The 27,777-nt window shown below is 36.5% G+C and overlaps 2 protein-coding genes across 2 annotated transcripts; one reads left to right on the top strand and one right to left on the bottom strand.

The window, feature by feature from the left end:
* Positions 1–443: 443 nt before the first annotated feature.
* Positions 444–18,901, bottom strand: TYW5 (tRNA-yW synthesizing protein 5). The gene is made up of 8 exons (XM_060106436.1): positions 18,608–18,901; positions 13,678–13,832; positions 9,296–9,365; positions 6,850–6,894; positions 6,085–6,222; positions 4,243–4,330; positions 3,722–3,838; positions 444–768 (listed from the first exon to the last, which is right to left on the bottom strand). Exons 1-8 carry the CDS (start codon positions 18,683–18,685, stop codon positions 512–514), a joined length of 948 nt encoding a protein of 315 aa, XP_059962419.1. The 5' UTR covers positions 18,686–18,901; the 3' UTR covers positions 444–511.
* On the top strand, positions 18,785–27,777 carry MAIP1 (matrix AAA peptidase interacting protein 1). Its single transcript, XM_060106437.1, has 5 exons — positions 18,785–19,448; positions 22,988–23,059; positions 24,099–24,225; positions 25,471–25,618; positions 27,415–27,777. Exons 1-5 carry the CDS (start codon positions 18,999–19,001, stop codon positions 27,491–27,493), a joined length of 876 nt encoding a protein of 291 aa, XP_059962420.1. The 5' UTR covers positions 18,785–18,998; the 3' UTR covers positions 27,494–27,777.

Genomic DNA, 27,777 nt, shown 5'->3' with positions numbered 1-27,777 from the left:
CCTCCCTGATTCCTCCACTTCATGTAAATGAACATGCACACAGCCCCAACTGCTACTGGCAACCATCCCAAGACCATGAGGGCAGCCAGCACTACTATGATGCCAATGCTGCAGTTGAAAACAGGGGAGAAAAAAAAACCCCAAAGGTTCCTGGTGACCCTTCTGAATCACTGGAATAGAAATACTGAAGCCCTTTCTATCAGTAGACTTCATGTATAATGATTCAATACATTTTCTTATTGTCATTTTAAGTTGGATTTTGTTATTTGCACCTGAAAGCTAAAGAGCTGTCCCACTGCAGCACTTTTTCAACCATAACAATCTGTATTAAGTAGAAACCACACAAACATGCCTTCATACTTATTTAATCTGTAAATCTGAGATTGATTTATCTTTCGTATTTTAACAAAGGATAAATCTTTAAAAAAATAATTTACATCTTGTTATACTTTTCCAATATTTGAGTTGAACTGTATTTAAAAGTTTATGCTCATTGCATTCACTTCAATATTTATTCAAAGTTTTTGCTATAGGCTTTGTCTTGAATGTGCAAGACCATTCGCCGTGCATAGAAGTCCCTGTATTCCTCTGGTAGTTCAGCCAGGGTTTTTAAGGCTCTGTCCAAAATTTGTGCAGCTCTTGATGCTGCTGTAGGATCTTTGTTTCCATAGGTATCCGTTTTATCATAGCATTCAGATGGAAGATGCTTCCAAAAGACATTCACTCCCACTCCAAACTCTTCAGATATTACATTATGGAACCATAAAGCTGGAGAAGTTAAAAAAAAAAAAGTTAAAAATAAAAGCTACAGTTAAAAAAAAAAAAACCAAAATGTCAGTGAAATATCACGAATTGCATTATAGCCAATGCAAGAAATAATTCTTGTAACTAGATCCCTTCGTTAGCACACTCCCAGCTTTTAACAGAATCATTTTAACTTTTATGAATTGCCAACCAATTTAAAGTGTCAATAGCACAACCCTACGTTTAAAACCTTTGGAAGTAGCAATTTTTCCTTTTAACTTGAAAGACATAATAAAGTTATATTTGTTTTGTAGTTCTGTAATTTGAGGCTGTGTTTTGTGTTACTTGTTTACACTTCCTGAGTCACACAACCACATCAAAAGTGTTCATTTTTTATACACAGAACATTTCAATTATTTGAGGAGTATCTTTGACCTTTTTACTCAGTACAGTACTTTTGTTCTCAAAGACTTCCTGTGCAAGCTGCATTTGGTTTTCTAACTTGCTTGAATCTGCATTCACTGTAGCCTCCTCAGTTTTACATTTCTAATGCAATTATAATTGTCTTATATTTCTTTCAGTTCCTTTATAATAAGTATATAAAACTAAAGCAAATATTTTGATTGTGGAGAGGATGAGTAAACTTTTATCATAGAGCTAATTAATATTTTACTTCCACTAGAAAGCTTCTTTGTTTTCAATTGAGTAAGTATTTTCAGAACACAGGTGCTACAGAAATACTAAAGCAACACTACAATATAATAAAGATGAAATACTAGTCACATCCAAAAAAAGTTTAATCTTGTGGAACGGAGAAAGGAAGATTTATAAGATGCTAAATTTTAGAAACAAACTCATTCTGAGTGCTCTAGGAGAAACAAAAGCTTAAAATATTTTGATTTACAAAACTAGGTTCCAAACATGGTTTTAATCTTAACTACTCTTTCTTTCAGAACCTTTTTTTCCAAATTCAATGTAACAGGGAAAAAAGGTAACCATTCTGTTAAATCTACATCCAAAGATGGGATTTTGCTCTTACTTCAAAATATATGCAAATGTTCAGTATTTCTGTTTTGTTTTTTTTTCTCCCTTAAAGGTTGTATACAGAATAAGGGAGAACTGCATCACCCTTAACCATGCTCCCAAAATTTAAATAATGGCAATGGATTTAAAAAATATGTGCTGGTTGTAGCAATCTCACTACTGGGCATATATCCTAAGAAAACCATAATTCAAAAAGAGTCATGTACCACAATGTTCACTGCAGCACTATTTACAATAGCCAGGACATGGAAGCAACCTAAGTGTTCATTGACAGATGAATGGATAAAGAAGATGTGGCACATATATACAATGGAATATTACTCAGCCATAAGAAGAAAAGAAATTGAGTTATTTGTAGTGAGGTGGATGGACCTAGAGTCTGTCATACAGAGTGAAGTAAGTCAGAAAGAGAAAAACAAATAATGTATGCTAACACATATATATGGAATCTAAAAAAAAAAAAAAAGGTTCTGAGAACCTAGGGGCAGGACAGGAATAAAGACACAGATGTAGAGAATGGACTTGAGGACACAGGGAGGGGGAAGGGTAAGCTGGAATGAAGTGAGAGTGGCACGGACATATATACACTACCAAATGTAAAATAGATAGCTAGTGGGAAGCAGCCACATAGCACAGGGAGATCAGCTTGGTGGTTTGTGACCACCTAGAGGAGTGGGATAGGGAGGATGAGAGGGAGACGCAAGAGGGAGGAGAAATGGGGATATATGTATATGTATAGCTGATTCACTTTGTTATACAACAGAAACTAACGCACCATTGTAAAGCAATTATACTCCAATAAAGATGTTAAAAAAAAATGTGCTGGTTGTTTTCAATGAAGATTAAGAAGTCAAGGTATCATTTTTTTTTTTTTTGCCGTACGCGGGCCTCTCACTGCTGTGGCCTCTCCCGTTGTGGAGCACAGGCTCCGGATGCGCAGGCTCAGCGGCCATGGCTCACGGGCCCAGCCGCTCCGCAGCACGTGGGATCTTCCCGGACCGGGGCACGAACCCGTGTCCCCTGCATCGGCAGGCGGACTCTCAACCACTGCGCCACCAGGGAAGCCCCAAGGTATCAAATTTTTATACACAATTATGTGAAGGACATTTTATCAGGACAATACAAAGATTAACAAAACATGGTTCCTTGTCCTCAAAGAATTTATACTCTAGTCCCAAATGAGCACATCATATTATTATTAATACTTTTTAACTTAATTTTATTATCACTGAAAAGTTATTAAACATATTAACTTAGAAATGGAAAATAAAACTATATAAATAGAATTTAATGCATGCATCCCTTTAATCTTAATTATGATTTTATAATCTATAATCTTCAGGTAACCAGTTTTGCATAATAATTACAGATGTTAATTATATCACTGGTTACTAACAATAACTAATGCCTATTTACTGTTCAAAAAAATTAAGTGACACTAATTCAGACTGTAGAAAAATAATGCACACAAAAGATATCATAGGTATTAAGACTGTAACATTTTGATATTTAATAAAATCTCTAATCTCTCTTGGCTTTGAAATATATTTACTATTTCTTGGTAAATACTTAAGTGACAGTTCTAAAACATGTTAATATTTTAGAAACAAAATGATTTTAAAAGTACAATGAGGTATAATCTTCTCCCAGATATAAAGTATCTTGTTTGATATCCTTTAATAAAAGAATAAAGAACTTAGAGTATAATATTATATATATATAATATATTTATAGGTTGCCTTTGAAAACAAGATTGTTAATACTGTAAGAATTTGTCTAAGCATATTTTAAACACACACATCTGTGTATAAAAATCATCTTGTATATGACAGGATACATCTAACAATTTTTTTTACTAAAATAATCATATAATGGATGGATGACAGAGTACAAATATTATAAAGAGCAAATTACTTAAGTCTAGAAATCTTACCAGGAATGAATAATACATCTCCAGCTTTAAGGGAACATTCATACCGTCTAGCCTTGGAAAACAGTGGATATTTAGCTAAGTCTGGGTTATCTACATTCAGTACTTCCGATTTAGTACCTGAAAAGTTCCAAAAAAGGATAATATAGATTGAGCAGTTAGCATTTTTTTAAAAAGTAACCACAAATATAAATTTGAATATTTATATTTTTTTCCTGTACAACTACTTTTGTGTACTCACAATGTGAGAATGATTACTATTCTCCTGAAACCTAAGACAATTTTCAATAACCCATCCTTTATTTATAACCATTGACTTCCATGTAATATAATTAAGATAATCTGAAAATCTCATTCTTCATATTGCCTATCATCACATGTATACACGTACACAATGGAGAATACAATACATTATAATTAGGAAGAAGCCCTACAAAAGTTTTTCTATGAGAATGAAAAGATTAAAAAAAACCTAACTGAATAAATAAAACTTCAGAAATTTAAGCTTAAAAAAAAAATAGTACCTGATAAATATAAATATTGGGCATCTCGAGGACTGAATAGTACAACACGCTTTTTTCCTGTCACTTGTATTAAGAAGTTATCCATTACCTGAAGACGAATAAGAACTTATGAATAAGCAGTATCTAAAATTCAAATACACAGAACCAATGGTATTCCAAACAGTTAACCATAAATCCTATCCTTTAATAAAGCTTGACTCACATTACCTAAAACTTATAGTAATATTCTAATCTAACATGGAAAACAGTTGTGTTACACAACTGTGTCGTTATTTCTCCAACACTGTCTTAAAATGGGAAGGATTGGCAAGCTATTAGGAAATCTGAAGTCAGAAAACTATTTGCCTTTGCCCCACCATTCTGACAGCAAGTATAGTTACACCTATTTGAGGTTCCCCTTGGTAAGTATCTATTTTACTTATCTGTCAAGGAATGCTATAAGGCCAAAATTAGACAACAGGTTGAAAGCACTTAGGAAAACCAGGTGTTGGGAAAATACACGGTACTGCTGCAACTACTGCTAAACTCTTTTACTATATGGCCAACCATAATTTGGTTATAGGTATGTATCTTGATTTCCAAATTATTTCTATAGGACTATAACTTGGCAAATTTTCTTGATGAACCTATTAATAATGGAGCAATCCTGACTTTTCCTGTGTTTGTAAGGGTACACTACATTAGTACAAACTTTGAAAAATGTTCAAAGGCAGAGCTACATAATTCTCAGCTAAGGAATTAAAATATATACTAAGCAAGATATATTCATGATTATTTATTGAGTACATATCACTTCTACCTAAGCATTTCTCCTTTTACCACTAACCCTTGACTTATGTAAACTTTAACTATATAACTAACATTCCTTTGACTTATTTTTATGTTTAAGAAAAACTTTATAATATTTAAGATAAAATGGATACTACATAAAGTATAGTCATTGAATACAGTTAAAAAGTTTGAGTTAACACATCATTTTCTCACCTTATCATTTATGTAAATAAAACCTTAAAAAATATGCTAAGACTTTATATCTATCTCATTTAATTATAGAGTTACTATGTTAAAATCCTCCCGAGGGCCTCAGCTAAATTGTAAAACACACTTCTAAAACTTTATTAAATTTAACTCAGAACTTTTCAAAATATTCTTTTATCTTTAGAAACCTATTAGGTATTGCTTTAAGCTTTCTAAATTTCTCCACCCAACACCAAACCAAACACAATACTAGATTTTTAATATTCTTAGATACTTATATGCATATGTTTAAGCAAATAAAATTGTAACACCACAGATAAGTGATCAAGATCAATACTCTACACATCTTGCTGCTCAATAAATACAGTAGACACTTGACATTCTCAAGGGATATGCAGCCTAAGACCTTCAGGTGTCCCCAAATTCTTATAATTGGAAATGGCTCTCCACAAACTTCTGCCTTTCTCCTCAAAAATGGTTCCATCTAGTCATGTAGCACTTCAACATCCTCATACTACAACCTTAACATTTTTCCCACTTTTGCAGCTTTCCCCCTCATCTGGTCCACTTTTCACATGTAAAAAAAAACACTTCAAAAAACTTAGTATATATATATATAATGAGGAACCAAGAATAAGACTACAGAGAAATGCAAATATAAGAAACTAACTAGGCTTTGGCATTAACTAAAATAATTCACTCCCATACCACTGCCTTGCAGAGCACCTGTTTTCAAACCTCATGTTTCAGCAAATTACATGTCAAAGATCTTTGGGGTAACCTCCATAAAGTTGAAACTGAATGTTAAGTCCATAAATTCTAAAGAGCTACTGTAGTTTTAGATTTCTCATTTATGTAGCATACATCATAGTGGGTCCAAAGTTGTAATCCTGGTGAGCTAATTCGAAAAACACTGGAAAAGAACTGCTCTTCTTTGAAGAATTTTGGAAACTTAATATCTCCTTCCAATAAAGGAAACTGCTTTCTGATATCTGCAACATCCTGCATTGAGAGAAACATAATGAGAATTTTAATAATAAACACAATGTTGGCATAATGCTTATTTTATCTAAGGCTGCCATCAGAGCCCATGATAATAAGGAGGAATGGGGCAAAACTATGCTCACTGCTTTAAAATACTAGGATGTGACCATAGCCAACGCATGACCTTTCAACTGAAGGGACGACAGACTATGTACCAAGACATTCAACAATATCACTATTGTTAAGCTTAATATGCTTCACTAATAGAAAAGTTCTTCCTACTTTAAGCAAGAATCATACAATTGCCATCTACTCTAATATTTAAGTTTAGGAGTCATCAACTTGAATGTTATCAATTACATAAAACCTGTGGGTACTACTACGGGAGAAGAATAAAAGAAGGTAAAGAAATAATAGTGCCATAAAGAGAAAAGATAGAATCTGACTTGATCATTTTAGGGACCACTCCTTAACACTGTGTCCATATCAATTTGATTCTGAATACATATATATGAATTATCCAGGATTTTTATAATTATTTTACATTGTATTTTATTAGCTGAATGGCCATCTGTAAAATAAACAGTAGGACAGATTTCTCAATTGTGGAGAGATTAGACAACTAGTTACATTCAGAATTCTTACCTTTCTAGGGTCTTCTCCAAGTGATCGTAGGTAGTACTTCTCATCCTTAAACATTCCAAAGAAAAACAACATCAGTATTCACTTAAAAATATTAGAAAGTAAAGATGGAAGGAAATGAATCTGAAAAGCTAACCCTCTTAAGTCATTTTTGAAAAAGTTCCATTTTCTTACCCTTTCTACTAATGCTCCCTGGTGGCTGTATGAAGAAATGTCTCTATATGCCGCTTGTAATAACGACAGAATCCACAAAACATTAAGTAAAATAAATCCTAAAGGCGACACACACATACCACATCTAAAGCCACAATGCTTAATTTAGACTTTATACTCCAAATTATTTACAATCTTAACAGTGTCTTAAGACTTAAAAGAACTCCCATTTGTAGAGCACATATGATCTCAGAGCATTGCTAAGGGCCAACGACAAACTAATATAATATAAATGTAGAACAGAAGATAAATAAAATACTTTATACTTTCAAAAATAATTTTTTAAAAATCTGAAACATTGCATTTTATAAAGCTAAGTTTATCCCTAATCACATAATTCTCAAACCAAATCCTTAAGAGTCAGCTCATGTACGAATTAGAAATATGTCATTTCATAGTAGTAAGTTTAAGTTGATGCTTTAAAAAATAGTCAGTTATAACTTCACTGAGTAGCTCTAATAGGGAACTATTTGAATTACGAAGCACTGTATTGCCTGCATTTCCTGTAATAATTAGAGAACTGAGATATATCAGGTCAAGCACAGGGGCAACCCAACTCAAGAATTCTGCCTCTTTTATACTTACATTGACCATTATAACACAAACTTCAAAATATATCTCATTTACCCTAACAGTATATTATACATCTCTGTTCACAAATTTTACTAAACTCCTAGATTCACTGCTTTTAAAATTTTAACTAGTACCATATCAGATAAGTTCCATAAATTTACTACTGGCTAAATAGATTTCAAAGTATGTTCTTTAAAATTCTAAGAGTTTCTACCAGTTCTAATGTTTCAGGATTTAAAAGGTAAATTCATGTGGCAGGTACAGAGATGCGCCGCAGACTGCCCTTCAAGAAAGGATTCATAACTTATTGCAAGGAGTGTGATTAAGTTACAGCTGCCAGCTGTTTACTCCTGCAGGTCCACCTCACCCTTTGAACTAAAGGTCAGGCTCTTCGTGGGGTAGCCCCAGGCAATGACTAAGCAAGATGGTAAAAGGCCTAGACATTGCTACCCAAGACAGGACTCCTCTAAGAGGTCGTCTTCGCTCAGGAGTTCCACACTGAGCTGGCAGAGAGACTGTCAGCTCTGTATCACCGTCTGATGGCACCCTCTACCCAATCCTCTCCTTTCCTTTCTCAGGCATTACTTCCCAATAAACCTTTTGTAGTCCTAATTCCATCTCAGCGTATGCTTCCTAGAGAACTGAACTAATAGTCCATATTCATCTTACTTACACACTCACCCTAATTTTTAGACTTTAATCCCTTTATCTTGTCTCTGTTTCTTTTACTTCACTTGACATTTCATGTCTATTTACATCTGTGCCACTCATTACCCTTGGACAGGAAAGGACTGATACCAAAGGGCAACTGAACATGTATGTTAAAGCATGGCTGTAAAGTTAAAAAACATTTTTCAGGTACAGCTAATGGATTCAGTTTTAGTAGATATTCTAGTCATACTATAGAATACAGATTTCTGGAGTTTGTAGGGATACTGGTGGATCTAGTGTAAACATCAGCCGATGAGAGAACTGTGAAAACACAACACTTTTTACCACCAAACTGACCAGCAGCCCAGCTGGCTCAGATGCAGACAATAGCTTTCTTCAAAGCTTAAAAAGCAGTTTATTTTTCAAATGTGCTTTTGAGATAAGAGTAAATTTTTTTAAATGTATTTATAAAAGCCTCAATGCCTTATCTCAAGACATTTAAATTATTTAAAGCTGGATTATAATGTAAATAAGTAGAATTCTTCTGCATTTAATCCTGAACAAATATTATAGTAAATACATACAATAGAAATCACATTGATAATAACAATAATATAGAAATAGTCTAATAGTAAGATATGAAAATAAAGTTCTCCATTAGCATTTGAACTTGGCATATCAGACCAAAGCATTTTCAGAGGAAGTAATATTAATAGCTAACATTTAGTGAGTGGTTCCTACGTGTCAGGCACTATGCTAAGTACTCTATAGATTTTATTTAGTTAACTGTCACAAAAACCTTATGAAATAGGTACCGTTATTATTCCTGTTTCATAGATGAGAACACTGAGGCACAGAAAGATAATTTGGACAAGGTTTGAGACCTAATAAATAACACAGCTAGGATATATGGAAAGCTACAGTTCTTACATATCTAATATTCTTTTATAAGAAAATAATTTAGTATTTACATATTAATGCTTTCTTAAGAAAATGTGTTAAAAGCAATTACCTCTGAAATAAAGAATTCCTTATGCTTTTCTTCAGCTGCCCTCTGAACCAACTTGCCAAAAGGTAAAGTTCTGAAATAAACACCAAAGAATCCTTGGACTTAGTAACAATACATCATCTAGTAATACTCTAGTCACTATATATATATATGTGTGTATATGTGTGTGTGTGTGTGTGTGTGTATACACACACACACACTGCTTGTTGGAGTTTGATCTATCTTCTGTTTTACAATATCCATAATTTTTATTATAACCTATTATGCGGAATTCTAAATTTTCAAAATTCATTTAGCATTGAGCTTATTTGACCTAGGTTGTCTGAAATTTTGATTTCAAATAGATCTACAGTACAGATGGATCCTTCTCATATCAATATACTCCTATTCCAAGTTGCTGTTAAGAAAAATGTTTCTGGTTCTATGGTATATATGGTATCTTTGGAAATACACCAACTTTCAAACTTTTATTGCTACTAATTTTCAAGTGTCCTGGCAAAACAAGTCTTGTGATGAATGGGGCAAGCTATCAATACCAATGCTACTTCGGAAGAGACAACAAGCAAACAGTCCAATGAAGACAAAGCCCCTCTGCTTCACACCAACCTGCCTGCCTTCTGGCACTTGCACACAAAACTGCTCTCATCCTCCTGTACCACCCTCTGTCATTTCAGGCTTCTGAGGAATAGCTCAGGAATTCCAGTGAAGTGACCAAGTTTTATTCTTCTTAAATATTTCTGCCCAAATGCCTGTCTCCTTCCATCCTGGTGAACAGGGCTGAACACTACAAAAGCAAAGTTTGTTTCCTTTACCTCATGCTCTTGAGCCTGAAGGGCTATCTTTTCTCTGTGTCACATCCTATCCATTCAACCTTCTAGAATCAAATGTACTGCCCCCTATCTGCAGATGATACCTTATCAGGAACATCGAGACAATGACTTCAAAAGCATCTGGGTCACTGTACTCCGTCCTCCACATCTCTGATTAAGAGTTGTAATCTTTCACTCTTATTCTCAAATATCTTTCCACTTGATATCTGTACTGGGGAGGTAAGATTTCCTTGTAAGAAGATGACCTTGCAATGTTTTCCTAGAAACATACTGCGTTAAGATAAATGTGGAATGTCAGCTGTTAGAACAGGTAACATTGTTTATTGTAAAACATGACCCTTTGGGAATCCCCTGGCAGCCCAGTGGTTAGGACTCCATGCTTCCCCTGCAGGGGACACAGGTTCAATCCCTGATCGGGGAACTAAGATCTGGCATGCTGCACAGCACAGCCAAAAAAAAATAAAAATAAAAAGACCCTTTATTTATTATGTCTAGACTAGAAGGATGGTGAGTGGACTACAGCCACTTATTAGGAAGCAGAGGACCTGGCTTCTCTGTATGCAGTGTAACTCAGTAACTGAGTGTGTTCCCTGGAGGAACTGAGAAGCTAAGGTCATGAGCCATTTCACGCTGCTGGTTTCTGCGGACTAAGTGGCTCAAATAAGCTAGGGTGTTTCTGCATCCACCTCTATAGTCAGTCTTGTTCCCTTACAAGTAAGCTGTCACTTGGTGAGCCAAAAAATGGCTTCTGGATTGGTATAAGGACTCCCACTGATCCTATCCTGCTGGAATACTGTTTCCTGCCTCGTATCCTCTTGCAAAGGTAAGTGAGTCTGATGCCAGATTATGGACTAGCGGGTGTCAATCAGAATTTGAGGACACACTGCTGATAATTATGTAGAGTGAGCACTCCAAGAGAGAAGAAAGGAGTCTGTCATCTACTCAGACCAATCTACTACTATAGTTTTGGCTAATAATATCAACAAATTTATTTGTTTAATGTTTTCCATCTCTGACCTCACTATATACTCTTCATTCCTACCAAAGCATCTTTGAAGAATTTGGGAACAATGTGGAAGCCTCTCTGGGCCAAAACTACCTCTGAAATTGGTGCAGTTGCTAAGGCTTAGCTTTTTTACTAGAGAGAACCCAAGACCTTTACAAGAAGAGGCCAGATAGAGTAGCTCAGTCCATAGAAGCAGAACTCGGGTGGCCCCAGCAACCTTCTCCTTTAGGTCGTAGTACCTGTCAGAGCTTCTACAGAAACTAAGCCGAGAGAAGAGGAAATGAGGTATATGAATTGTTAAGTTACTTGGCCTTAAGGTCTTATCTATCCCATGCATGTTTCAATAAGAAGGGCATCTGCTATATAAGCTCCACTTGTCTGGACCGACATACAGACCAGTAATGGAGGTAGTATCAAAGAGGGCTGAGGATTATTAGGACTTGGTGGAGTCAGGCAAATTTGGGTATAAGTCGTAGTTCCATCATTTAGAGCTATACAATCTTGGGTAAGTTATTTAACGTTTTTAAACTTCCATTTCCTCATCTGTATAATTATTATTTAAAAAATCTACCTCACAGAAGTTCAAAAGAGTAATATAATCTAGGATGCACAGTACCTGATATATAGTAAGTGTTCAATAAAGGACAGATGGTGGGGTTAACAACAATGATAATGCAGCAGCATGCAGTAGTTACCAACATTTAGAAAAAGAAGAAAAAAATCTTCACTGTTCTGCTCCCCATTTTGGAAAGGCTGCTTCGCAAAATCAAGATCAGGAATGATTAAAGTATAACAAGAGCAGGATGATGATAGGAGTCAGATGATGTGATAGGTAGAAGCAGTGAAGCAAAGCTTATATAAGATTCAGACTTGAAAAAAAATCTATGGCCAGAAGAATACCGACAGTATCCTTTCACTACACAAGGCTCTTCTTTTTTATAGTATACTGACTCTGGAAGAACAGCTAGAGCTACCAAGAGGAGAGAAGTAAAAGCTAAGACTTGGAAACATATTTATCTTCAAATGTTTAAAAAGCAGAAATGCAACCTTAAACTGAACTGATAATAATTATATATGTGCGTAGGTTTTCTTACTTTCTAGTCTCTGGCTTTGGTCTAGATGCCTCCCTTCTTTCCCACTCCCTGATAACTGCCAAAAATGACTAAATCTATTTTCCTTCTTACTCTAAGAAACTAATCTTGCAACTCCTTAGGAGCTGTAGTGAAAGGCTTAGAGGAAGCTGGAATAGGAACTATTACATAATATATGTGCTTCAAAAACATGTTTTGAAAAGTTTATAGGACATGACATAAGATCAAGGCAGCTCAAGATGAAGTTTCAATACCCATTTGTTACAGCATTGGGCTCCCTGGAAAATAAACATCATTAACTGCAGGCTGAAAAATGCTCATCATTCCAGCACTTTCTTCCACTTTCTTGATTTAATAAAAAATGAAAAGTTCTTACACTTGGAAAAATTTATGGTAATTAAATTCAAACCATGGCCTATTAAAAACCAAAACTCTAATGGCAATTATTCAAAGGATCAAAAACCGAGAAATGCTTTGGCAAGCTGCTATATGAACTTGGGAAACTCTACTGAGAAAAGAATGGCCCTGGACATTAGAAGCTCTGTTTAACTCATCTTTAGACTCTGGAAGGAACAGTGAAAGCCACCTTTCTTTAAAAATCAGTCTTTTGTGAACAACATGGTTTTTCAATAGACTGAATTCGCTGGGAACTGCACGTGCTCAGAATTTGAAAGCTGTTTGTTTTTAAATTTAACATTTTTAGTGAAACTCAAGGGAATAAACTCATGGGAATAAATAGCATACTAAATCTATAAGGCTGTAGCATTTAAAGCTTTCAAGTTTAGATATTCCACAGCAGTTAACTATCTTTTACTTTTAAGACATTCCAAAGCATAAAATGACAACCATGAGGGACATTTAAAGTATTTAAGATTATTTGGACAAAAAAGAAAATTAAGCCTGATTTATCCAAGTTGATAAAAGATTATACCAAACATAGCAACCACTTGTCTTATATTTCTGGAGAGGGCAGAAAAAGAAAACATGAGCTTATACTTATCTAAAAACAATCTGGAATTAAAAAATCTTCCCAAAATAGGGCATTTAAAAATCAAAATAGGTTATAAAGGAAGACTTTAGAATTTATTACTCTAGATAACAATTACTAATGTGGGAGGATCAACTAATTAATGAAGCATTGAATGAATACAGTACACCGAGCTTCAGATGAATCTAACTTTAGTTACAGAAATTCTGCTCTTTCCATGACTCCAGAAGGTACTGGGTATACACCATATTTTTAAAATGGTCTTTGGAAATGTCTTTGTATAATTATGTAAGCTCAGAATTCTTGTCTTTTAAAAGCCATTCTTTAAAAATTAGTAAGCTATTCCACAATTATATCAAACTAGCCAAAAGAGAAAATGCTATATGGTCTTTGTATAATAATGCAAAAATATTTTAAAGGTTTTAAAAAAAGTTATGTGTATCCCCAGAATAAACCTCAGAAGAAAATACCTATACACAAAGTTCTTACTAATGAAGTCCATCTGGGCAACTGCAGCAACATGAATCTTCACCTCTTTCCTCCCTCCAATTTGGCTTAGGTAATCCACCGTCCATTTGCTTGTACATGTCCCCAAATCAATTCCTTCCAACACTAGAGGTTTTCTCTGTGTGGAAAAAATCAACCAAAAATTAGGGAAAACCAACAATGTATCAGGAGCTGTATTTGGTAATAAAGGGATAAAAACAAATAAGAAATGATTCTTTATCCCAAGATGCTAAAAATCAAACCTTCTGACAATTCATGCTGTAACTAAAACAGGAAGAGGACCCATGTAATATAGTTAGAACAAAATTTTAACATTAGGAAAACAAACCCGAACAAAACAGAAGTGCCACCATAAGCTTAGAAACAAGAGAAATCTGAGTATTATTAAAGCATTCTCTAGAGTGTTATTTATGATAAAAAATACAACTGATTAAAATTTGTGCTTTATACTCAAATACTGTTTGCAACTTTTTATTTTGATACCATTCTAAACTCACAGAAAAGTTGTAAGAACATTACAAAGAACTCCCATATACCATTTACTCTGAGTCACTAGTTGTTAATTTAACATTTTGCTCCACTTACTTTACCATCTGCTCTCACTCTTGTTATATGTGTACAGAGAGAAACATATTAAAGATAATTTAATTTTTTCTGAACTAGTTCAGTGTAAGTTGCTGACATCATGCTCCTTTATCTCTAAAACTTGAGTATATTTTCTGAGAACAAAGACATTCTTTTATATAACAATAATTATCAAAATTATATTTAACACTGATATAATACTTTAATCCAGTCTGTATCCAAATTTTGCTAATTTTCCTTATAATATCCTCTATATTTTTTTCCCTATTTCTGAGATGCCACATTGTATTTAATTACTATATCTCTTTTACTCTGGAACAGTTCATCAGACTCTCTTCTATGACACTGACATTTTTGAAGAGTACAGGCTAGTTATTTTGTAGAATGGCCTTCAACTTGGGTTTATCCGAAGTTTCTTCATGATTAGATTCAGGTTACTCATTTTTGGAAAGAATATACCACAAAAGCAATGTTGTGTCTTTCTCAGTGCAACACATCAGGTAGCACATGATATTTTCCCTATTATTTATGATGTTAATTTTGATCAACTGGTAATTCCTGTCTCAATCAAGTATTGCTACTATGAGTGTAAAAATCGTGATTAAAAAAAAAACTCCATCACCTTCTACATGTACTAGTTGGTATTCTAATGTAAAAATCAGCTCTAACTTCTCCATTCACTTATCTTATTCACTGAGTTATATTCTACTGATATAATTTTGATGCTCAGGTTATCCCAGATTTGGCCAGCAGGAGTCCCTTCGAGCTGCCTCTTGTGACATTTTACCTGAGCACTTCTTACTTTACGGAAAAATAACACAATCCAGTATCCTTTTACATCTCTGTCCCAGCCCTCTAGTCATTTCTTCAAGCAGCTCTGGTTTCTTCTAGTGGGGAATGCTGTTTAGAAACCATGATCTGGGTGCTGAATGTGTTTATGACTGTTGGTGTGTCATTACTTCTAGGCCTTCTCAGTGGACAGAGCTAGGAAACACATGAAGGTGTGTATATACTCACTCTCTCCTCCCCAAATATATATATACACACACATATTCTGCATATGCATATAGTTATATCTATTTATCCATTTCTCTTTCTCTCTCAATATGTACTATACACACACACACACACACACACACACAATTAATGGATGTATGATGAACCATGATACCTCCAATATGGATACCTAATTCTGATCTTATACCACAAGATTTATTCTAATATTCATTGTTTATATATTTGTAAACTCCCTTCTCTTAGTGGGAAACCTGGTTCCTATCATCCTCAATGTTTAATCAATTGTACAATCCCAGAATTCACAATAAGTGCTTTTGCAATTGCTAAGTTATACCACTGTAAAAAAAGTCTACAAACTAGAATTCAGTATTGTTTATGGTTCTTTTTGGTTTTAGACTGATACATAATCAAAGTACTGTGTTCAAAAGTGACCTAGGTTACTTCTCCTCCTCTTCCTTACTTAGGTTCACTTGTTACTTTTATATTCTACATTAGAGTTTGGTTGGTTTTTTTGAACCATTCCTCATCCTTGTTAATTTTATTATTATTATTACTGTAGAATATAAAACAGTAACGTGATCTCCAAAGTCAAAATTATACAAAAAAGGTCACCGCATCTATAATCACCCACCTCGTAATCATTCATCTCCTATAGATAACCAGTCTCATTAATGTCTGGCTTATCGTCCCTGTATTTCTTTTTTGCATAGTGACCAAAAATATATATACTTTCTTATTTCCCCTTCTTTTTTATACAAAAAGTGTCTTATTACGTATTGTTTTTGTAATTTGTTTTTAAAAAATTTTAAAATATATCCTGGAAATCACTACTATCAGTTCAGATTATTTCCCTCATTCTTTTTTACAGCTTAGTACACCTTCATGTAAGTGGACAATTTAATCAGTCTCCTATGCATAGGTTTTTAGGTTATTTGTAATAATTCGCAAGCATAATAGACACTAGAAATTTTCATACTGTTGGAAATATATCCCCAGAGTAAATTCTGAAAGAGGAATTGCCATATCATAAAGTAAACACATCAGTAGTTTTGTTAGATATGCCAAATTCCCCTCCATGAGGGTTGTACTACTTGGCATAAAACGTGAGAGTACCAGTTTCTTCACAGACCCACAAAGAATATTATTATTAAAACCTTTTTGGGCTTCCCTGGTGGTGCAGTGGTTGAGAGTCCGCCTGCCGATGCAGGGGACACGGGTTCGTGCCCCGGTCCGGGAAGATCCCACATGCCGCGGAGCGGCTGGGCCCGTGAGCCATGGCCACTGAGCCTGCGCGTCCAGAGCCTGTGCTCCACAACGGGAGAGGCCGCAACAGTGAGAGGACCGCGTACCGCAAAAAAAAAAAAAAAAAAAACTTTTGATTTTTGCCAATATTATAGATAAATGGTATCTCAGTTTAATTTCTCTTATGAATAAAACTGAACATCTTTTCACGTGTTTAGATGTCGTTTTTATCTTTTTGTCAACTGTTCATTTTTAATCAGATTTTTGCCCTCCCCCCATTAATTTTTAAAAGTTCTTTACATACATGGGCTTTTACTGCCCTTTAATGAAATATGTTGCAAATATTTTTCTCCCAGTTTGTATTTTATGTACAATTTTAATCATTTATCACACCTGAGTCATAGTTAGAAAGCCCTTCCGTAGACCTAGATTGCAGAGAAATTTACCCATGTTTTCCTCTAGTACTTAACGTAGTTTCTTTTTTTTAATTTAGATCTCTGATCCATTTGGAGATCACTCTTGTGTATGGTGTCAGATATAAATCTAATTTTATCATTTTCTAAATGACTGTGACCATCCACTTGTCCAAGCACCATTTATTTAAAAGTTCATCTTTGCCCCAGTGATTTTTAAAATGTCACGTTCATCACATGCTAAATTTCCACATACATATAAATAACTCCAGAGCCTGGATAAATACTTGTGTGTGTGTACACACATCTATCTTCATCCAGACTTTCTATTTTATTCCTCTGGTCTGTCTATTAATGCACCCGTACCACACTATTAAATATTAAAACATGTTTAAAAATCTGATAGGACTATAACCCCTCACAGCTTTTCTTTAGTGTTTTCAGGTAAAAATGTCTTGTTTTGCAATTTAGTTATTAATTTCTAGTTTTATTACATTGTGACCAGAGTGTTGTTTGTAATTTTCCACTTTATGAATCTTAGTGATGCTTTGTGACATATTGTATGTCTTGTCTGGGAAGCCTAAACTACAAAACACTTTTTGCTATTCATCTTCCAAAGCATTTCCACATACGTACATCATTCAGTCTTCATAATACTGTCCTGAAGGCATCTTATACTAACGTGTCCTGCGGTGGGGTAGGGAGGACAACAACCTATCTAGCACTAGTTCCCCAAGAAATTAAGGCTTGAATCCTCCCTATAGGTTGCTAACTCCCAAAAGAAAAAAATTTCATCCCTGACTTTTGTAATACTCAGGACTGTAGCTCAATGACTACCCTTATAGGTGTAAATATCAACTAAAATTGCTGGGGGGGCGGGTTTCTTTATCATGAGCAGGCTAACTGTAAACCTGTGGGTTACTTTTTTTTTTCTGTAAATATCTGCTGCCCTCTTTATTCTTAGTTTTTCTGAAGCCTAGATTCCCTTGCAAAGCAAGTAAAAACACTTTTTTTCGCCATTAGTATTTTTCTCTGAGAACTAAGGTTCGAATTATACGTATAAGAGAATGGAACATCTGAACTAGAACCCACGTTAGTTAGAATCCAAGACCAGTGGAAGTTTGTCGGGGGATTCCCATTGCTTCCCCTTTTGGCTCAGTGCAGTGAAAAACTTCTTCAGATCCATTAACTCCCGTAGACTGACAGGCGCCGTTCAAGCCACTGGCTGGGGTTGGGGGGCGAAACCTCCTCTAGATTTTAGGAAACCCGATGGAAGACTGGAGGCGGGGGGGGGGAACCCTCCCTGGGTTGCCATGGTAACGGTAGAAGACTTCGTAATCAGACTCCCGCAAGGCTGCTAAGCAGCTAGCAGGGCTTCTTAGGCAAAATATTTCTCGTAGCCAGCGCTCTGCCGTCAACCTGCTCCCCAGATACGTGGAACGGAAAACTTAACAGATGAGCCAGTCAACATCCCCCATGTGCCCTCTCCCTCGGCCGCCGGGCCAACCAGCCACCTTCAGCCGACAGCCACCTTCTCCCACACCCTGGATCGCAAGAAACCAATTCGGAGCCGCTGGAGCGCTAGGGACGGGTATCCACAGGCTTCCCGCGGTTCTGCCCCGCAAGAGGGCCTCACCTGCGGATAGAGGTGCTCCATGAACTGCTCCTGCGAAACGCCCTCGAGCCGGGGTACCGGGAAGCACTGCCCGGCCATCGTTGCCCACGCCCGTCCTCTTCCAAGTCCTGGGAACCTCGGCCCTAACACGTTCCAACCGCGCGGACCGCCCGGAAACAGGTCCGGGAGAGAAAAGTTCCACGAGGCCGGCTGAGTCGCGAGAGCGGCGGGTTCTGAGCGCGGGGCTGGGGGCCGACGGGCATGTGATGGAGAGCAGGGAAGTGGAGAACTCACCAGAGGTGCAGTAACAGGCCGGCTTGACTCTCCAGTCTCTTTCTCCGAGTCCCGCCGAGGTGGTTTCCCGCCGACTTTGTTTCCATACTGCACAGGCAAGGGGTGAAAGGTCACAAAAATGGCGCTGGCCGTCAGTCTTTTACCCCGCTTGCTGCTCTCTCGGCCTCTGCCGGGCTCGGCCGCCCGACTCTGGACTCCCGGTTCGGCCGACGTGTGGCCGCCGTTGGCTGGACTTTGCTGCTTCTGCCGCCGCCGCCTCGGCTCGGGAGCGGCCCCATTTCCTCGAGTCTCTTGGGCCTCTGCGGCCTTGGCGCTGCCTTCTCGGGCTCCTCAGCGTCCCCTGCTCAGCCCTCTGGGACTCCCCACAACCCTTCCCGCTTTCCCTTCCTGCCCTCGGCGAACCTACAGCACCGAGGAGCAGCCCCAGCAGCGCCAGAAAACCAAGATGATCGTCCTGGGGTTCTCCAACCCCATCAGCTGGATTCGGACTAGAATTTACTCCTTCCTTATCTGGGCCTATTTCGACCAAGAGTTCAGCATCGCAGAATTCTCAGAGGGAGCGAAGCAGGTTTGTTTATTTTTCTATAGATAATCTCTCTGCCTCTCATGCATTCGACTATTAGACACGCAAAAGTGTTTAGCGGTGAGGTTTCCACTGGGTCTCAAATGATAACATGTGGGTAGTGACCCAGACACAGAGCCCTCCGGCCACTTCTTGATTTAAATTAAGCTTCTGCTTATGTTGCAAGATCGCCGAGAAATAGGGTTTCGATGGAGACACCAAGGTGAAGTCCCTTAATTACTTTTTCTACTCTCTATAGGTTTTGAGTCAGAAATGGATTCAAAGCCTGTTTCTGCCACGTAGAAGCCACATGGCTTTATTTTTTCTGAACGTGATTTTCTGCAGAATGAAAAAGACAGTATTGATCGTATGCTGGTATTGATATATTTAATCCTAGCTTTTTTTCAGACTATTTCTATAAACACAGCCATTGATATTTATTTATGTGACCTGTCAGTTATAAACTAAATGTTTTCAACTTTATAATCAATGTCAATATTAACTCCTGCTTTTGCTTCCCCGAGTGAACTCCTGACTGATTTATGTTTTTGTAAAAAAGTAAAAAGTAAAGAGCAAGCTTGATTAACAGCATTGTAAGGGATAAACCTCTGCTCATGTCAGTTTTCAGAATCTTTTGTCCATGCAGAGGTAAATGGGCACGATGCTACTGTTCTCCACCACTCTGCTGATGACTTGAGCTTGTCTACCTCATGCTTATTTATGTGTCAATAAGGAATGGAAGTCATCTCCCCACTATGGGCAGGATTCAAGCCTAAGTCCCTATTTTCTCTGAACACAGAGGAGCATGGGACACTTTTTAGTCACTCTTTGATCCTAAAGATCCTCCAGCTGTGAGCTATTTTAGCCCTCATCCTTGTTATTAAGTAGTATCTGCACCCCTTCATCAGCCAGTTTGTATACAGTCTTGCCTCATCTAAGTCAATTTTTGTGCATTTAACCATTCTGATTTCCAAAAAGAATGTTGGGTCATCCATGGCAAATATTTAGTGATTCCATTAAACCAGCGGTTACTTTAACATACCTTTCAGATCAAGCAAACCAGTTTTTCAACACGAACGACTTAAAAGGACATAGCTGAAAAACCTTCTTCCTACTAGATCTCATAAGGCAACTGTACCTTCCTTTGCATAGATGTAATTCTAGGGCTTGGGAATAATCTGATGCAAAAACACTGGGTAGATTATCTACTCTCATGGGCTCAATTTGCCCTTTCTCCTTAGACTAACCTCCTATCAATAAGATGTTATCTTGGGATGTGACTATCAAGTTATCAATTAGATCATGTTCTTTAAGTTTTTTTTAAATCATAGAACATAAAAAGGGACCTTCGTGCTCATTATTCTAGTCTAATTCTTTCAGATGATAAAAATCAAGTTCTAAAAAGGTGAAACGATTGGCTCAAGGATGCATAGCTAGCAAGTGCTGAGGTGCATTGTCCTGTAACCCACTCTATAAGCATTCTTGGTCCTCCAGGGTCACTAGAAGTTGAGATGGTTAAGTACAATCTAGGCAAGCTTTTTTTTTTTAATTTATTATTTAAGAAAAAATTTTTGAAGTATGTTGTTGTACAATATTATATATTATATATATATATAATACAGGTATACAATGTAGTGATTCACAATTTTTAAAGGTTACACTCCATTTATAGTTATTATAAAATGTTGGCTATATTCCCTGCGTTATACGATATATCCTGTAGCTTATTTTATACCAATCTAGGCAAGCTTTTATTCATCATGTGAGCCAGAGGAATAGATGGTCTGGTGATATACAATCCTTAAACAGCTTTATTAGCTCTACAAACCCTACTTTCCATTGATACGCACATATGACATGATACCTTCCCTATTACTGCCCTCCAACCACTAACCACGTACTGTCTGTTTTCCTGTATCTTGCTAGCATATTTTGGCCTTTTCTATGAAAAAGAGGGCTATTTCCTAGAAGCCTGTTTAGGTTAGGCAATCTTATATCACCAAAGCCTTATCAGGGCAGCCTCCTAATCGTTCCTTATTACCTTATAGGATAATTTGCTCAGGTGTGATCTTCTTTGGCCACACAAACTAGAGCCTCATGGTTGGGTTTCAACATGATGGTTATGGCCTTTGTTTCTTACCACATTTCACCCATCTTCTGCACACAAAGGCTTACTAAAACATACAGTGTTTCTGAACCCTGAGAGCCTCTAAAGTGTTTGCAAGGGATCCTTGAATCCATTTGGAAGTGTGCTTTTCCTCAAAATTCAACTCCATTATTGCTAGGGCTGCCACAACAAAATACCTCAATCTGGGTTGCTTAAACCACAGAACTTTATTTTCTTACATTCTGGAGGTTAGAAGTCCAAGTACAGGGCATTGGCACCTTGTTGGTTGGTTTCTTCTGAGGCCTCTTTCCTTTCCTTGTAGATGATTGCCTTCTTGCTGTGTCCTCACATGTTGGGTTTTTTTTTTCCTCCTCTGTGCATGTGTGCCCTAGTATCTCTGTGTATATCCAGATTTCCTCTTGTAAGGACACCAGTCAGATTGGATTAGGGCCCACCCTCATTTGACTTCATCACCTCTTTAAAGGTCCTGTCTCCAAATATAGTTGCCTTCTGAGGTACTGGGAGTTAGGGCTTCAACATATGAATTTGGGGGAACACAATTTAGCCTATAACAATTATGAGTGTTGTCTGTCTGACACACCTGTGCATCCTATTTCTCTTGCCAGTTCTTGAAATTTCATCTTAGATATTATTTCCTTTAGGAAGCCCTCTCTTTTCCACGCAGATAGCTTAAGTGCTCACCTGTATGCTCCCAAATCATCCTGTTCTTATTCCTGTCATAATTTTTGAACTTGTCAGTTTTCTTGGCTCCCTCCTCAAGTAGACTGCAAGCTTCTCGAAGGCAGGTAGAGTCTTAATGCACAGTTCCATTCCTCACTGCTAGGCATGTGGAGGATTGCAATTGGGTCCCTCCCACTTTAAAATGGGATCTCGTACTTCAAAGTTGGGATCTACTGTATTAGATTGTGCAAACTCATTATCTTTTCTCCCGCTTTACCAAACCTGCCTTATCTATCTTAATGAGGTACAACTGCAACCCAGATCTCCAGACTCCCAGTACCGTCTAGGTTGTGCTGCTGTGTATTCATGATTAAGAGGAGGACCATATAACAGTCACAATGGTTGATTACTTCATCATTATTTTAAAAGGAAATATATAGGTGATTTTTTTATTGAGGACGTAGTATGTACACCACATGCAATCTTTTCCCAGGTCCTTGGAGTAGATACATAAGTAGCAATCTGCTCACTTACTACTGTCCATGTGGGAAGGCCATATGAGAAAAGAAAAGTCAACCAACTTTGGAGGAGTTATGCCTAACACCGATATCTAGTGTTTGACACTGTCTATTGCCTTTATCATAAAATAGTCTTTGTTACACTTAGCCATTCAAGTATGAGCATTGTACATTGTACGGTATTTCACATGATATCTTGAAATAATAATCACCACCCTCCCCCCACTGTTTTTTTTAAGGCTTTTGCTCATGTGTCCAAGTTGCTGTCACAGAGTAAGTTTGATCTATTGGAAGAACTTGTGGCCAAAGAGGTAAAGTATACTTTTATTTTTCCTTTAAAAATAAATGTATTATTCTCTTGTAGTAGGATGATATATGTTGTCCTTATTTATGCTTTAAAATAGTATGCATGCTTACTTAACTTCTTGTCTCGTATATAAAATGGGATAGTAGCAGTAGTGTTGGGAAATCATGTGAGATAGTATATGTAACGTAGAGACTTAGAATGGTATATGGTTCAACCAAAGACTATATATGTGTTTGCTTTCTGCATGGTAGTTTATTGTGTACATGCAATATAATTAATTTAGCTAGTTTCCCATTTATCAATGTATAGCATTTCCAATTCCTCTGCTATTCCAGCGTTGTTGTCAATATCCTTACATATCCATTACCATTGACAAAAAAAAAAAGTCTTCTTATTTTTCTCCTAAAAGATTAGCTTTTCATATTTAGATTTTCAGTATTCTTATGGTTGTTTGATTTTTGTATTTGGTTTGTATTAGAGATCTATGACTATTCCCACTGCCACCCTTAAGTAAAATAAATCACCCTTAAATAAAATAATAAAATAAAATAAAATAGTATGCATGCCATCAGCCAAAGTAGAGTCCCTGTATCTTGCCTTTTGGGTACTTGGGGTCATATAAAAGTATAGAATGACTTGCTACTTAAGGCATAAGTAAGTTAATATGATGTCTTTCAGTTCTTATATAGAATTCTGTATAAGAACTGAATTCTATATAAGAACAGTTCTATTAGGAATTATCTAATTGAATCATCAGATCCCTTTCAGCCTTGCTTTTTTATTTATTTATTTATTTTTGGCTGCATTGGGTCTTTGTTGCTGCGCACGGGCTCTCTCTAGTTGCGGCGAGCAGAGGCTTCTCTTCCTTGTGGTGTGCGGGCTTCTCATTGCGGTGGATTCTCTTGTTGTGGAGCGTGGGCTCTAGGCGCACGGGCTTCGGTAGTTGTGGCTTGTGGGCTCAGTAGTTGTGGCTTGTGGGCTCTAGAGCGCAGGCTCAATAGTTATTCAACAAGTGAACTATGGTTTGCTTTTTCCATACCTAGACACTACGTGTATTGAAAGAAAAGGTTACTTCACTACCTGACAACCATAAAAATGCCCTTGCTGCTGACATAGATGAAATTGTATATACATCAACAGGAGACATCTCCATTTACTACGATGAGAAAGGTAATGCTGGAGCATAGTCAACATTAAATGACCCACAATTGTCCAGATAACCTAAATTAGTGAATAATCATGGAATAGTGACATTCTTTTGGTACAAGTGGATATTTATAGAACTGCAGAGAAAATAATATATTCATTCTTTAAAGCCCTAGCTCTGGAAGACTTGGGATATAGTAATAGTTTCTTATGCCTTTCTATCTAGAACTTTTCCCTAATGTTATTTAATTCACAGAAGAGAGCATTGTAACTTAAGTTAATGGAAATTGTCTAAGACAAGCTTCTCCCATATCTTAAAATGAAAACATTTGTGTTTCAGATTTCCTAACTGAAAGGAAAACAATTGAATATTTTAAGTGTCTAGCTGTATGTTAAGTAGGAGTAAAGAGTAAAAGAAAAAGTAAATAATATTAGCTAAAGACTGTTTTGAAAGTAACATTAACTCAGAACTCCCAAATTGGATTTATTTGGAGATGATGAAAAGAGTTGAAAGGAACTTTAGCATTTATCTTGTTCTTCTCCTTGTCCTATTTCCCCAATAGCGTTCCTGAAAACTTGACTTACTTACTCCTTCTACAAATATTTGCAGTGTATTATGTGCTAGGCACACAGGAAATCTAGTCTTTGCTTACACACTTGCTAAGGCAGTTCTGACGGAGGACTGTTAATAGTGAAAAAATATTCACACACATATTAATTTGAAACATTTGTAAAGGTACTTTTAATGATAAATATCTTCTTCTTCCTAATATTTCACATTGCATCTTAGCACCATGGTTACTACCTGATTTTTGCACAGGACGTTGTCATAATCACTGGGCATAGTAAAGTGAATTAGGGGTAGAATAGAAGGCTTCTTTCTGGCAGTTGGGGTTAAGTTAATGACATAGCAGCAAAAAAGTGTTTCCTCCCCCTCATTTTTGGTTTGACAATAGATATCTGTTATCATAATTTTAGAAAATGCTACAAATTGAAAGTAATCCATGTAGTACACTTGGTAAAAAGTACCTGCTCAGTAAATAGTAGCTCTTACTAGTGTGATCCAGAGAGGAAGGTGTCATAAACCCCAGGAGAATTTTCTAAAAATAAAAACGTGTCAATACAGGTATCTTAAGTTAGACTAGAATGAGCCCCAAATTTGGTCTGTAACAGCTGTATAATTACTGCCAATTGCTGATTTCATTAAGGATATAAGGATGATAGATTATTGTGATTTGTATTTGTATGTGTGTATGTTTTTTCTCTAAGGAAGGAAGTTTGTTAACATCCTGATGTGCTTTTGGTATCTAACCAGTGCCAACATCCCCAGTGAAACTATAAGTGGAGCCAGTGTGTTCCAGGTTAAGTTGGGGGATCAGAACATGGAAACTAAACAACTCCTTAGTGCGAGCTATGAGTAAGTCTAATCACATTTCGTTGTTTCCTTTCTCTAGAAAATAGAAGGTAGTATGAAAGTATGAAAACTAAAGGGAGCTTTAGGGAGAAAAAGATTGAAATTTGACAAGTTATTAATGAAGAGAGAAAGTCAGAAAGACACACTGGCCACGAAACAGGAGTGTTCAGAAATTAAGAAGAGGTAATATTGCTGAATTTAATTAAACTGTATTTCAGCTGTCTATTGCTACATTACAAACCACTCCAAAACTCGGTGGCATCAAATAGCCATTCATTTTGCCTGCTATTCTACTGCTCAGGAATTTTGGAAAGGCTCAGCTGTGGAGTTTTCTCTGCTCCCTCTGGCATCAAGTCGGGTGGCCGGAGCTAGGGGTTCATTTCCACAATGGCTTCTTCACTCATGTGGGCAGCACCATGGTGCTCCTTGGCTTCTCCACATGACGTCTCATTCTCCAAGGCCTCTCTCTGTGGCTTGGGCTTGTGGTAGTGTTAAGCTAGTCACATGTTTACATGGTGGTTGGCTTCCAAGAGGCAGAAGACAGAAGATGCTAGACCAGTAAAGGGCTATGCCCAGTATTGGAACAACATCATTTCCACCATGGTTTGCTGGTCCAAGCAGTCACAGGATCTGCACGGTGAAAGGGCATGGAGAGACTCCACCTCTTCATGGGGCAGCAGCAAGGTCACATTGCAGAAGAGCATGTGGGATGCAAGAGGTAGTTTTGGCCATCTTTGGAAAATAAAATCTGCCATAATTGGCACATGGACCATTCACTCACTAGACATTTATTGACCATCTCCTATTTACCAAGTACTCTGGTAGGGGTTCAGATACAGAATTGAAGGGTTCCTGCCCTTAAGTAGGTACTGTCTAACAGGAGGTTAACAAACTATTTAAAAGAGACACTCTAGTGTATTACTGTACTAATAAAATTTGGAACAGTGAACAAGTCAAGCGAGTCAGTGGAGATATAGTTTAATATCTCTTTAAAAGAGAATACTGTTATGTCATAGTTTAATATCTATTTAAAAGGGAATACTGTTATGTCACCAGAGTTATACAAATTTGCTTTAAAATAATGAACAAATCCCAAAAACGACCTAGGAAAGAAAATGTATCCTGTTTTGCTAAGGTAAAGGGAATTATATCTTCATTTTTTTTTCACTTTTCTTGAAGGAGATGTGCTTTTTTTCTTTTCTTTTTCTGTTTTGAATTTTGCTTTATTTGTAATTACCCAAAATATTCTGTATATTTAAATACTTAATTTAAATCTGCTGAATTGTCTCTTTTTTAAGATGTCATTTAGAACACTATAATCAACACTAACCTTTGGTTCTTCTGATATTCCCTACTAAGATCACGGGCAACGCATAAACACTGCTTTTCAAGATTGGTCTTAGTGTAAGCTATGAGTAAGTCTAATCACATAAACCAACTTCGATGAAAGTGCTGTTTTTATCACCATATTCCAATTTATTTCTCCTCATATTAGGCGTATATTATGGCTAGTACTTAACAATAGAATAACATTGAAGTTCCTCTCAAGGACTGGCAGATGTTGGAGTGTATGTAGATCAGTCCATTAAAAATACTCATTTTAGTTGAGAATGCACTTCTGATTTTGTGGGGACATATTTTGTGATCAAATTGGTAGATTAAACTTTTGATTTTTATTTACCATTAACTGTTAGCTTTTTGCTAACAACTTTCTCTAATATATAGTTGCAAATTATGTAGTTATCCAGGAAGTATTTGGACTGATATAAGATTCACATTATTTATAATTTTTTCCCTAGATTTCACAGGGAGTTTACACAAGGAGTAAAGCCTGACTGGACCATTGCACGGATTGAACACCCAAAGTTATTAGAATAATTGATCTTGGAAAAATCAGCTTATTGGACTTTTAGCAATTACTGTGAAGAACTAAGCAAGAAAAAATTTTCAGATCAGTTGATCTTCACTTAATCAAGTCTGTGGATTACTTTTGTATTATTTTGAAATACTCCTTGTAGTAAATTGGCATGATACAATAAAGCATTTTCCACAGATTGTCATCACTTTCTGTAGAAGGAAGTCAAAGTAAAAAAATTACAGCAGCCCATCATTAGCATCATATTCAGTATCATTTCTAATGTTACATGTATATGTATATATAC

This window comes from Mesoplodon densirostris, chromosome 8 (assembly GCF_025265405.1).
Source record: "Mesoplodon densirostris isolate mMesDen1 chromosome 8, mMesDen1 primary haplotype, whole genome shotgun sequence".
Taxonomy (NCBI): Eukaryota; Metazoa; Chordata; class Mammalia; order Artiodactyla; family Ziphiidae; genus Mesoplodon; species Mesoplodon densirostris.
The sequence above is the reverse complement of the archived record's forward strand: the minus strand, read 5'-3'. Positions and strand labels throughout refer to the sequence as shown.